The sequence below is a fragment of the Zophobas morio genome, unplaced genomic scaffold, assembly GCF_036711695.1.
Source record: "Zophobas morio isolate AGI-343-1 ecotype UQ-CSIRO unplaced genomic scaffold, CSIRO_AGI_Zmor_V1 ptg000016l, whole genome shotgun sequence".
In the NCBI taxonomy this organism is placed as follows: Eukaryota; Metazoa; Arthropoda; class Insecta; order Coleoptera; family Tenebrionidae; genus Zophobas; species Zophobas morio.
Genome location: NW_026972121.1, coordinates 6,627,877 through 6,642,410, shown reverse-complemented (window position 1 = coordinate 6,642,410; position 14,534 = coordinate 6,627,877). Strand labels below are relative to the sequence as shown.

Genomic DNA, 14,534 nt, shown 5'->3' with positions numbered 1-14,534 from the left:
ATCCTTTCAGATTCTTTTCTTCATTTTCTTGCAAATTATTTCAAATTAATTTTCCAAGTTCCTTATATTTTTTCAAAAAACAAAAATCGAAGGTCTATCCAAAACTGATAAAAATAAATTTTTAATATTTCCTCTGATAATCTTGAAACTACTGACTTAACTTAGGAACAGAGAGATTGCCACTTGTCGATGTCCTGACCAGACCTGACTTAACCCGACTTATTCCGATCGGACTTAACCTAACCCGACTTTTCGCCTTGACATGACCTAAACTGACCTGACCTGTCCTCCTGTGACTAGATCTGACATGCCCTGACCTGATCTGACTTCACCTACCCCGACTTTTCTAATTCATCGCACACGTCTGATTTCTTCATAAAAAAAATAAAGACAATGAATTCACGAGTTAGTGTTTACATACCACTTCAAACTGCTTGCACTTAGTGAGAATTTTATTAACAATTACCTTGTCACTATTTTAAAAACAAATTCACACTCTGGATGTTATAAGGTCAGCTACATTGTTTTAACGACAACCTTATATTTGCAAACTGTTTTGAAATAGAAAAAAGCCAATGTTTTATAAACAACTCAACACAACCTTAAACAAACAGCAAATTAATGAGCTGCTATTTGTACCATTGTTCTGAGATAACAATTGGTTTAAACATAAACATAACAAGAGAAGTTATTTAAATACGTTTACAGCAAACACAACATTGAAATTCCGACAAAAATATAATAATCTAAAAACAGCTGGATGTTGTGGAGCAGCAATTAATTTTGTCAGGAGCGAATATTTTACATTTTTTGTTTTACTCGTTTTCATCGAACTAGCGACTGCGCCATTTTTGGATCACTCTCGACAAGGACTGAAATTATATGTCTCAGCGACAATTCAAACCACAAATACTATCACACCCCAGGACACGCTTTGAATTTCTCTAGAATTATGACAGTTTTTAAAGAACCGACCGCAAAATTAATAATAAAGGCAGCAGGAACGTGCCACCGACTTTATTAAAAGTGCCTGAACTCCTCCTGGGCGAATTCAATAAATAATCAAAAAAAAACTCCAGCCAAAAAACAGACCACAGCTCTCAGCTACTCTTATAATCTCTCGATCCTATGATATTCTCTGAAATTTTCGAAAATACTCTCATATCCTGCCATATTCTCTCAGACTTTCTCATATTCTCTCAGATTCTCTCAGATTCATTCAGATTTTAGGAGATCCTGTCATTTCCATCAGATTCTATCTGATTTTTTCGGATTCTCTGAGATTTTCTCAAATTGCTCCAAATTTCTTTAGACTCGCTCAGACTCTTTCAGGTTATATCAAACTCTCACAATCTCTCATACTGTGTCAGATTATCTCAGATTCTCTCAGAATCCTTCAGATTTTCACAGATTCAACAAATTTTCTCAGATTCAGATTTTTTCAAGTTGTCTCAAATTCTTCCAGATTCTTTCAGATTCTCTCAGCTACTCTTATAATCTCTCGATCCAATGATATTTTCTGATATTCTCCAAAATACTCTGAGAATCTACCATTTTCTCCCAGATTCTCTCATATTCCCTCAAATTCTTTCAGATTTTATGAGATTTTCTCAGATTCCATCAGATTCTATCAGATTGTTTCGGATTCTCTGAGATTCTCTCAAATTGCTTCAGATTTCTTCAGATTCCTTCAGACTGGCTCAGATTCTTTCAGTACACTAAAATCTCTCAGAATCTTTCAGATTCCTTCAGATTCTCTCAAGTTGTCACAGATTCACTCAAATTTTCTCAAATTATTTCAAACTCTTTCAAAACCAATAGAATTTTCTCAGATTACTTCAAATTCTTTCTAATTCCTTCAGATTCTTTCAGAATTTTTCAAGTTGTCTCAAATTATTTCAGTCTTACAGATTACTTCACATTCTCTCTAAATCTTTCAAAAGTCCTTCAGAATCGCTCAGATCATTTCAGGTTATACCAACTTCTCTTAGAATCTCTCAAATTTTCTCATATTATCTCAGATTCCTTCATATTCTCTCAGATTATTTCAGTCTTTCAAATCCTTTCAATTTTCTTATTTTACTTCAAATTCTTACAGATTCTTTCAGATTCTCTCGGCTATCTTTATAATCTCTTGATTCTCTGAGATTCTCCAAAATACTCTCAGATTCTCTCAAATTACTTCAGTCTGACAGATTCCTACATATTCTTTCTAGATCTTTCAGAATTTTTTAGATTCCCTCAGTTCTCCAGAATTCTCTGAGATTCTCTCAAATTCCTTCAGAATTGCTCAGATCCTTCCAGGTTGTGCCATATACACTCAAATTGTCTCAGATTATCTCAATTTGTCTCAGATTTTCTCAGATTCCCTCAACTTTTCTCAGATTATTTCAGTCTTTCAAATCCTTCCAAATTCTCAGATTACTTCAAATTCATTCAGATACTCTCAAATTAGTTTAGATTCTTTTGGATTAGTTTAGATTCTCTCAAATTCTGTCTCATTCTATCAGATTCTGTCAGATTATTTCAGGTACGTTCAGATTCTTTCCGATTTCTTCAGGTTCTTTCAGATTATTTCAAGTTTTCTCAAATTCTCGCAGATACTCTTATAATCCTCCAGATTTTATGAGACTCTCTGAGATTCTCCAAAATATCCTCCGATTCTCTCCTATTCTTTCAGATTCTTTCAGATTTTCTGATTTTCTCTCAGGTTCCATCAAATTCTCTGTGATTAACTGATATTCTCTCAAACTCCTTCAGACTCGATTAGATCCTTTCAGGCTATAACAAATTCTCTCAGAATCTCTCAAATTGTCTCAGATTTTCTCAGATTCCCTCAGATTTTCTCAAATTGTATCACATTTTCTCAGATTACTTTAGAGTCTTTCAAATCCTTTCAAATTATCTCAGATTACTTTAAATTCCTTCAGATCCTTTCTGATTTCTGTAGTTTTATCAAATTCTTACAGATTCTTTTCTCCCAGCTACTCATACAATCTCTCGAATCTATGATATTCTCTGAAATTTTCCAAAATACTCTCATATTCTGCCATATTCTCTCAGATTCTTTCAAATTTTATGAGATCCTCTCAGATTCCATCAGATTCTATCAGATTTTTTCGGATTCTCTGAAATTCTCTCAAATCGCTCCAAATTTCTTCAGACTCGTTCAAACTCTTTCAGGTTATATCAAACTCTCTCAGAATCTCTCACATTGTCTCAGATTATCTCAGATTCTCTCAGATTCCTTCAGATTCTCTCAAATTTTTAAAGATTAACCCACATATTCTCAGATTATTTTAAGGTCTTTAAAATCCTAGAAAATTTTCTCAGATTACTTCAAATTCCTTCAGATTCTTCCTAATTCCTTTAGATTCTTTCAGATTTTTTCCAGTCGTCTCAAATTTCTACAGATTCTTTCAGATTCTCTCAGCTACTCTTATAATCTCTCGATTTTATGATATTTTCTGATATTCTCCAAAATACTCTCAGATTCTGCCATATTCTCTTCGATTCTCTCAGATTCTTTCAGATTTAATGAGAATCACTCAGATTCCATTAGATTCTATCAGATTCTTTCGGATTCTCTGAGATTCCCTCAAATTGCTTCAAATTTCTTCAAATTCGTTCAGACTAGCTCAGGTTCTTTCAGGTTACACCACACTGTCCCAGCATTTCTCACGTCGTCTCAGATTATCTCAGATTTTCCCATGTTCCTTCAGATTCTCTCAGGTTGTCACAGATTCACTCAAATTTTCTCAAATCATTTCAAAGTCTTTCAAACCCTGTAGAATTTTCTCAGCTTACTTCAAATTCTTTCTAATTTCTTCAGATTCTTTCAGATTTTTTCAAGTTGTCTTAAATTTTTACAGATTCTTTCAGATTCTCTCAGCTGCTCTTATAATCTATCGATTCTATGATATTCTCTGAGATTCTCCAAAATACTCTCAAATTCTGCCATATTCTCTCAGATTCTATCACATTCTATCAGATTTTTTCGGATTCTCTGAGATCCTCTCAAATTGCATCAAATTGCATTACATACCTTCAAATTCCTTCAGATTCTCTCAGTTATTAGTATAACTTGAAACAATCTAGAGTACTCTCTATACTTATTAGTACTCTCAGAATCCCCCAAATTGTGTCAGATTATCTCAAATTCTCTCAGATTCCTTCAAATTCTCCTAGATTTTCTCAGATTCACTCAAATATTTTCAGATTATTTCAAATTCCTTCAGATTCTTTCAGATTAGTTCAGATTCTTTCGGATTAGTTTCCATTTTCTCAAATTCTGACACATTCTATCAGATTCTGTCAGTTTCTTTAAAAAAATCGTTCAAATTTTTTCCGATTCCTTCAGATTCTTTCAAGTTGTCTCAAGTTCTTACAAATTTCTCCAGATTCTCTCAGATACTTTGATAAACTCTTAGATTCTATGAGATTCTCTGAGATTCTCCAAAATATTTTCAGATTTTCTCACATTCTGTCCGATTCTTTCAGATTTTCTAAGATTCTCTCAGATTCCCTCAGATTCTCTCAATTTCCCTCACATTCTATCAGATTTTCTCAAATTCTATCACATTCTTTCGGGTTCTCTGAGATTCTCTCAAATTGCTTCAGATTTCTTCAAATTCCTTCAGACTGGCTCAGATTCTTTCAGCGAACACCAAACCCTATCAGAATCTCTCACATTGTCTCAGATTATCTCAGATTCTCTTAGGTTGTCACAGATTCACACAAATTTTCTCAAATTATTTCAAAGTCTTTCAAATCCTATAGAATTTTCTCAGATTACTTCAAATTCTTTCTAATTCCTTCAGATTCTTTCAGATTTTTTCAGATTCTCTCAGCTGCCCTTATAATCTCTTGATTCTATGATATTCTCTGAGATTCTCCAAAATACTCTCAAATTCTGCAATATTCTCTCAGATTCTCTCATATTCTCTCAGATTCTTTCAGATTTTCTAAGATTCTCCCAGATTCTATCACATTCTATCAGATTTTTTTGGATTTTCTGAGATTCTCTCAAATTACATCAAATTGCATTAGATTCCTTCAAATTCCTTCAGATTCTCTCAGATTGATTCAAGTTATATTAATATAATCTCAGAATCCCCCAAATTGTGTCAGATTATCTCAAATTCTCTCAGATTCCTTCAGATTGTCTTTGATTTTCTCAGATTCACTCAAATATTCTCAGATTATTTCAAATTCCTTCAGATTCTTTCAGATTAGTTCAGATTATTTCGGATTAGTTTCGATTCTCTCATATTCTGTAGGATTCTCTCAAATTCTGACACATTCCATCAGATTCTATCAGTTTCTTTTATGTACGTTCAAATTCTTTCCGATTCCTTCAGATTCTGTCAAGTTCTCTCAAATTCTTACAAATTTCTTCAGATTCTCTCAGATACTTTGATAAACTCTTAGATTCTATGAGATTTTCCAAAATATTCTCAGATTTTTTCAGATTTTCTAAGATTCTCTCAGATTCCCTCAGATTCACAGCAAATTAATGAGCTGCTATTTGTACCATTGTTCTGAGATAACAATTGGTTTAAACATAAACATAACAAGAGAAGTTATTTAAATACGTTTACAGCAAACACAACATTCAAGTTTCGGCAAAAATATAAATAGCTGAAGACAGCTGGATGTTGTGGAGCAACAATTAATTTTGTCATTTTTTGTTTTACTCGTTTTCATCGAACTAGCGACTGCGCCATTTTTGGATCACTCTCGACAACGACTGAAATTATATGTCTCAGCGTCAATTCAAACCACAAATACTATCACACCCCACGACACGCTTTGAATTTCTCTAGAATTATGACAGTTTTTAAAGAACCGACCGCAAAATTAATAACAAAGGCAGCAGGAACGTGCCACCGACTTTATTAAAAGTGCCCGAACTCCTCCTGGGCGAATTCAATAAATAAGCAAAAAAAACCTCGAGCCAAAAAACAGACCACAACTCTCAACTACTCTTACAATCTCTCGATTCTATGATATTCTGTGAAATTTTCGAAAATACTCTCATATTCTGCCATATTCTCTCAGACTCTCTCACGTTCTCTCAGATTCTCTCAGATTCTTTCAGATTTTAGGAGAGAGGATCCATCAGATTCTATCTGATTTTTTCGGATTCTTTGAGATTCTCTCAAACTCTCACAATCTCTCATATTGTGTCAGATTATCTCAGATTCTCTCAGAATCCTTCAGATTCTCTCATATTTTTACAGATTCACCCAAATTTTCTCAGATTCAGATTTTTTCAAGTTGTCTCAAATTCTTACAGATTCCTTCAGATTCTCTTAGCTACTCTTATGATCTCTCGATCCAATGCTATTTTCTGATATTCTCCAAAATACTCTCAGATTCTGCCATATTCTCCCAGATTCTCTCATATTCCCTCAAATTTTTTCAGATTTTATGAGATTCTCTCAGATTCCATCAGATTCTATCAGATTCTTTCGGATTCCCAGAGATTCTCTCAAATTGCTTCAGATTTATTCAAACTCTCTCAGAATCTCTCACATTGTCTTAGATTATCTCAGATTCTCTCAGATTCCTTCAGATTCTCCCAGGTTGTCACAGATTCACTCAAATTTTCTCAAATTATTTCAAACTCTTTCAAATTCTATAGAATTTTCTCAGATTACTTCAAATTCTTTCTAATTCCTTCAGATTCTTCCAGATCTTTTCAAGTTGTCTCAAATTATTTCAGTCTTAAAGATTACTTCACATTCTTTCTAAATCTTTCAGAAGTCCTTCAGAGTCGCTCAGATCATTTCAGGCGATATCAAATCCTCTTAGAATCTCTCAAATTTTCTCATTATCTCAGATTCCTTCATATTCTCTCAAATTTTCTCAAATTTTCTCAGATTATTTCAGTCTTTCAAATCCTTTCAAATTTTTTTAGTTTACTTCAAATTCCTACAGATCTTTTCTGATTCTTTCCAATTCTTTCAGATTTTTTGAAGTTTTGTCAAATTCTTACAGATTCTTTCAGATTCTCTCGGCTACCCTTATAATCTCTTCATTCTCTGGGATTCACCAAAATAATTTCAGATTCTCTCATATTCTCTCAAAATCTTTCAGTTACTCTCAAATTACTTCAATTTTACAGATTCCTTCATACTCTTTCTAAATCTTTCAGAATTTTTTACATTCCTTTAGTTTTCCCGAATTCTCTGAGATTCTCTCAAATTCCTTCAGAATTGCTCAGATCCTTCCAGGTTGTACCATATACTCTCACTATCTCTCAAACCGTCTCAGATTATCTCAGGTTGTCTCAGATTTTTTCAGAGTCCCTCAACTTTTCTCAGAATATATCAGTCTTTCAAATCCTTTCAAATAAATTCTCAGATTACTTCAAATTCATTCAGATTCTCTCAGATTAGTTTAGATTCTCTAAAATTCTGTCTCATTCTATCAGATTCTGTCAGATTATTTCAGGTACGTTCAGATTCTTTCCGATTTTTTCAGGTTCTTTCAGATTATTTCATGTTCTCTCAAATTCTCACAAATTCCTTCAGATTCTCGCAGAATACTCTTATAATCTTCCAGTTTCTATAAGATTTTCTGAGATTCTCCAAAATATTCTCAGATTCTCTCATTTTCTTTCAGGTTCTTTCAGATTTTCTGAGATTCTCTCAGGTAACCTCAGATTTTATCAGATTCTCTGTGATTCCCTGAGATTCTCCCAAACTCCTTCAGACTCGCTCAGATCCTTTCAAGTTATACCAAATTCTCTCAGAATCTCTCAAATTGTCTCAGATTTTCTCAGATTGTATCACATTTTCTCAGATTATTATTTATTATTATATTTCAAATCCTTTCAAATTATCTCAGATTACTTTAAATTCATTCAGATCCTTTCTGATTTCTTCAGATGTTTTCAGACTTTTTCAAGTTCTATCAAATTCTTACAGATTATTTCCTCTCAGCTACTCTTATAATCTCTCGATTCTATGATATTCTCTGAAATTTTCGAAAATACTCTTAGATTCTCTCATATTCTCTCAGATTCTATCTGATTTTTTCGGATTCTCTGAGACTCTCTCAAATTGCTCCAAATTTCTTTAGACTCGCTCACACTCTTTCAGGATATATCAAACTCTTTCACAATCTCTCACATTGTCTCAGATTCTCTCAGATTTTCACAGATTCACACAAATTTTCTCAGATTCAGATTTTTTCAAATTGTCTCAAATTCTTCCAGATTCTATCAGATTCTCTAAGCTACTCTTATAATCTCTCGATCCAATGATATTTTCTGATATTCTCCAAAATACTCTCAGATTCTGCCATATTCTCCCTGATTCTCTCATATTCCCTCAAATTCTTTCAGATTTTATCAGATTCTTTTGGATTCTCTGAGATTCTCTCAAATTGCTTCAGATTTCTTCAAATTCCTTCAGACTGGCTCAGATTCTTTCAGTACACCAAAATCTCTCAGAATCTCAGAAAATTTCTTCAGAATCGTTCAGATCATTTCAGGTTATACCAACTTCTCTTAGAATCTCTCAAATTTTCTCATATTCTCTCAGATTTTCTCAAATTTTCTCAGATTATTTCAGTCTTTCAAATCCTTTCAATTTTCTTAGTTTACTCTTATGAGATTCTCTGAGATTCTCCAAAATATTCTCCGATTCTCTTCTATTCTTTCAGATTCTTTCAGATTTTCTGATTTTCGCTCAGGTTCCATCAGATTCTCTGTGATTACCTGATATTCTCTCAAACTCCTTCGGACTCGCTCAGATCCTTTCAGGCTATACCAAATTCTCTCAGAATCTCTCAAATTGTCTCAGATTTTCTCAGATTCCCTAAGATTTTCTCAAATTGTATCACATTTTCTCAGATTACTTTAGAGTCTTTCAAATCCTTTCAAATTATCTCAGATTACTTCAAAGTCCTTCAGATCCTTTCTGATTTCTGTAGATCCTTTCAGATTTTTTCAAGTTTTATCAAATTCTTACAGATTCTTTTCTCCCAGCTACTCATATAATCTCTCGAATCTATGATATTCTCTGAAATTTTCCAAAATACTCTCATATTCTGCCATATTCTCTCAGATTCTTTCAAATTTTATGAGATCCTCTCAGATTCCATCAGATTCTATCAGATTTTTTCGAATTCTCTGAAATTCTCTCAAATCGCTCCAAATTTTTTCAGACTCGTTCAGACTCTTTCAGGTTATATCAAACTCTCTCAGAATCTCTCACATTGTCTCAGATTATCTCAGATTCTCTCAGATTCCTTCAGATTAACCCACATTTTCTCAGATTATTTTAAGGTCTTTAAAATCCTAGAAAATTTCCTCAGATTACTTCAAATTCCTTCAGATTCTTCCTAATTCCTTTAGATTTTTTCCAGTCGTCTCAAATTTCTACAGATTCTTTCAGATTCTCTCAGCTACTCTTATAATCTCTCGATTTTATGATATTTTTTGATATTCTTCAAAATACTCTCAGATTCTGCCATATTCTCTTCGATTCTCTCAAATTCTTTCAGATTCAATGAGAATCACTCAGATTCCATTAGATTCTATCAGATTCTTTCGGATTCTCTGAGATTCTCTCAAATTGCTTCAGATTTCTTCAAATTCCTTCAGACTAGCTCAGATTCTTTCAACTTACACCAAACTCTCCCAGCATTTCTCACGTTGTCTCAGATTATCTCAGATTTTCTCATGTTCCTTCAGATTCTATCAGGTTGTCACAGATTCACTCAAATTTTCTCAAATCATTTCAAAGTCTTTCAAACCCTGTAGAATTTTCTCAGCTTACTTCAAATTCTTTCACATTTCTTCAGATTCTTTCAGATTTTTTCAAGTTGTCTTAAATTCTTACAGATTCTTTCAGATTCTCTCAGCTGCTCTTATAATCTATCGATTCTATGATATTCTCTGAGATTCTCCAAAATACTCTCAAATTCTGCCATATTCTCTCAGATTCTCTCATATTCTCTCAGAATCGTTCAGATTTTCTAAGATTCTATCACATTCTATCAGATTTTTTCGGATTCTCTGAGATTCTCTCAAATTGCATCAAATTGCATTAGATACCTTCAAATTCCTTCAGATTCTCTCAGTTATTAGTATAACTTGAAACAATCTAGAGTACTCTCTATACTTATTAGTACTCTCAGAATCCCCCAAATTGTGTCAGATTATCTCAAATTCTCTCAGATTCCTTCAAATTCTCTTAGATTTTCTCAGATTCACTCAAATATTTTCAGATTATTTCAAATTCCTTCAGATTCTTTCAGATTAGTTCAGATACTTTCGGATTAGTTTCCATTTTCTCAAATTCTGACACATTCCATCAGATTCTGTCAGTTTCTTTAAAAAAATCGTTCAAATTCTTTCCGATTCCTTCAGATTCTTTCAAGTTGTCTTAAGTTCTTACAAATTTCTTCAGATTCTCTCAGATACTTTGATAAACTCTTAGATTCTATGAGATTCTCTGAGATTCTCCAAAATATTTTCAGATTTTCTCACATTCTGCCCGATTCTTTCAGATTTTCTAAGATTCTCTCAGATTCCCTCAGATTCTCTCAATTTCCCTCAGATTCTCTCAATTTCCCTCACATTCTATCAGATTTTCTCAAATTCTAGCAGATTCTTTCGGGTTCTCTGAGATTCTCTCAAATTGCTTCAGATTTCTTCAAATTCCTTCAGACTGACTCAAATTCTTTCAGCGAACACCAAACTCTATCAGAAACTCTCACATTGTCGCAGATTATTTCAGATTCTCTTAGGTTGTCACAGATTCACACAAATTTTCTCAAATTACTTCAAATTCTTTCTAATTCTTTCAGATTCTTTCAGATTTTTTCAGATTCTCTCAGCTGCCCTTATAATCTCTCGATTCTATGATATTCTCTGAGATTCTCCAAAATACTCTCAAATTCTGCAATATTCTCTCAGATTCTCTCATATTCTCTCAGATTCTTTCAGATTTTCTAAGATTCTGCCAGATTCTATCACATTCTATCAGATTTTTTTGGATTTTCTGAGATTCTCTCAAATTACATCAAATTGCATTAGATTCCTTCAAATTCCTTCAGATTCTCTCAGATTGATTCAAGTTATACTAATATAATCTCAGAATCCCCCAAATTGTGTCAGATTATCTCAAATTCTCTCAGATTCTTTCAGATTGTCTTTGATTTTCTCAGATTCACTCAAATATTCTCAGATTATTTCAAATTCCTTCAGATTCTTTCAGATTAGTTTAGATTATTTCGGATTAGTTTCGACTCTCTCATATTCTGTAGGATTCTCTCAAATTCTGACACATTCCATCAGATTCTCTGAGATTCTATGAGATTTTCCAAAATATTCTCAGATTTTCTCACATTCTGTCAGATTCTTTCAGATTTTCTAAGATTCTCTCAGATTCCCTCAGATTCACAGCAAATTAATGAGCTGCTATTTGTACCATTGTTCTGAGATAACAATTGGTTTAAACATAAACATAACAAGAGAAGTTATTTAAATACGTTTACAGCAAACACAACATTCAAGTTTCGGCAAAAATATAAATAGCTGAAAACAGCTGGATGTTGTGGAGCAACAATTAATTTTGTCATTTTTTGTTTTACTCGTTTTCATCGAACCAGCGACTGCGCCATTTTTGGATCACTCTCGACAAGGACTGAAATTATATGTCTCAGCGGCAATTCAAACCACAAATACTATCACACCCCACGACACGCTTTGAATTTCTCTAGAATTATGACAGTTTTTAAAGAACGGACCGCAAAATTAATAATAAAGGCAGCAGGAACGTGCCACCGACTTTATTAAAAGTGCCCGAACTCCTCCTGGGCGAATTCAATAAATAGGCAAAAAAACGTCGAGCCAAAAAACAGACCACACCGTCTGTAATTGTCACGTAAACGCAAAAACATCTGGTAGAATACCACATATGGGAAATTTTGAGCCACAAAGAGTTTCGCCATTAAAATCATTCACTGTCTCTATTTTCTCTTTTTTTACAACAGCGTCGATGATTTCTCCAGCCATTGACCGTTATTACGTTATTGCAGCCTTGTCGAACCAGAACCAACCGCTCCGCGTCGGCGAAACCAGAACTAAAGAAACGCTGATAGGAGATTTACCTCGCACTCTTTTATGCCACTTTTTACGCTTCAGGCGTAAAAATACAAAATTACTTTTGTTCTATCTCTTTGAATCGAATCGAATAATAGCGATAATTTTGCGAGGGCGTAAAGCTTGCATGTGAAACAGATTGTCCGGACTAAATGAAATGGAGATAACGTCCAGGTTAAATGAAAGCTCTGCCAAGTTTAGGTCGCACGCTCGTCTAAGGGTATATAAATTTTTTCGTTGATGAGAGGGGTGAGAAGAAAAGTAATTTCCTTACCTCCATTACATTATCTTCTTGCATTATTTTGCATCATGATTTGTTTTTTGTTCGGTCATGATACGTCCAAACAGTAACCGGCCATTGTGCGATCTGCAACAATAGGATCAATAAGTAGATTATCAAAGTGTGTTGTGTGTCTTTGTTGGAACATAATGGTTAAAGTACACATCGGACTATAACTCAGATAAACACAATTGCTGGTGGAAGTTGAATTTTAACGCAGGGCAAGGGTATGAACTTGGGACGAAGCTGGGCTGGGAATTACGCATCTACGATATCTACGTTAAGTAAAAATAATTATTGGCCACTTCGGACTACAAAGTTTTTTCAGAAAGTGACGGTTAAATATACTGAGTCAATTTTTCTGCACCGGTGAAGACTTCAGTGTTTTCCTTGGAAAGTCACTTAACTGAAAATACGAGACTTCAACCAATATTTGCAATAAACAAAGCGGATGAGCAAATGGATTTTCAGAAGGGATTTAAATATACTTAATAAAAATCCAAAGACAGGATGAAAGAATATACATAAAAGCACAGAACAGATCAAACTTGGTACGCGAAGGTAATATTAAAGCTCTGTGTTCCTTTAAAAGCGGAAAGCAAGAAAAAAAACTGTCTGCAATATTTTACTTACAAAATTATTGTTAACATTTGTTCAACGAAGTACGACTTTTAATATTATTGGGTTTATATTTAAAGATAAGCAAAACCAACACAAAAACGTTTTAAATTAAACCCTCATTATTTTAGGTGATATATACTATATATATTTTATTGTTATATACTAAATATGTACATTTATAGGGATTGATGAACTTCAGAGTCCGGATGGAATTGTGCGTCGTGTTGGCGTCACGGGTGGTATCGAATTGCAGCTCTCTGCGTGATTCGCTCGTCATAAGAGGAATTGCGTCATCTGGAAATCGAGATTTTTCCAGTGGAACCCAAATTTTACACACGTGCTCCTCGAAATTGTTTCAAACTACCCCAAAACAAAGCAAGAAATTCTTTCAAATTATGTCAAAAACAAGACAAGGGATGGTCGATATTCTCCCAAAATAATTCAAAAATACAACCCAAGGAGCCCCCGAGATTCTTTCAAATTATTTCAAACACAGGAAATGGGTCCCCGAAATTTCTTCAAACTACTTCAAAAACAAAACAAAAGGCATTTCCAAGATTTTTTCAAACTACGTCAAAAACCGCGGCGTCCCGAGATTCTTTCAAACTACTTCAAAAACACAACAAAATAAGTTCTCTAGATTCTTTCAAACTACCTACTTCAAAAAAATTCAGTAGGTTCGCGAAATTCTTTCAAACTACGTATTTCCAACAAAAGACCGACAGTGAGTTCACGAGATTCTTTTAAACTAGATTCTTCAAAAAAAAACATAAGAGGTCTCCGAAATTATTTCAAATTACTGAAAAAATAGGAAATGGGTGCCCGAAATTATTTCAAACTACTTTAAAAACAAAATAAGACGTTTCCAATATTCTTTCGAATTACTTCAAAAACAAGACGATAGATCCCCGAGATTCTTTCAAACTAGTTCAAAAACCGAGGGGTCCCGAGATTCTTTCAAATTACATACCTCAAATATAAAATATAAGGGGTACACAATGATCTTTCAAACTACTTCAAAAACGTAACAATTTAGGTATCGAGATTCTTTCAAACTACCTACTTCGAAAGAATTCAAAGGGTTCGCGAAATTCTTTCTAATTACGTACTTCCAACAAAAGACCAACGAGATTTTTTCGAACTACATTTTTCAAAAAAAAAAACATAAAAGGTCTCCGAGATTATTTCAAAATACTTCAAAAACAGGAAAAAGGTCGCAGAAATTCTTTCAAACTACTTCAAAAACAAAACGAGCGGTTTCTGTGATGCTTTCAAACTACTTCAAAAACCGAGGGGTCCCGAGATTCTTTCAAATTACATACTTCAAATATAAAACATAAGGGCTTCCCGATGATCTTTTAAACTACTTCAAAAACACAACAAAATAATTTCTCGAGATTCTTTCAAACTACCTACTTCAAAAGAATTCAATGGGTCCGCGAAATTCTTTCAAATTACGTACTTCTAACAAAAGACCAACAGTGAGTTCACGAAATTCTTTCAAACTAGATT

The 14,534-nt window shown here is 33.6% G+C and overlaps 1 protein-coding gene across 2 annotated transcripts in view; it reads right to left on the bottom strand.

Moving 5' to 3' along the window:
- The window catches only part of Sol1, a 272,924-nt gene that overhangs the window by 240,346 nt on the left and 18,044 nt on the right, over nucleotides 1–14,534 (bottom strand). For both annotated transcript variants that reach the window (XM_064056934.1, XM_064056935.1), the window contains exon 2: nucleotides 12,396–12,488. In XM_064056934.1, the coding sequence (XP_063913004.1) occupies nucleotides 12,396–12,419 (24 nt within the window). In that variant the 5' untranslated portion in view covers nucleotides 12,420–12,488. The remainder of the gene's footprint in view (nucleotides 1–12,395; nucleotides 12,489–14,534) is intronic.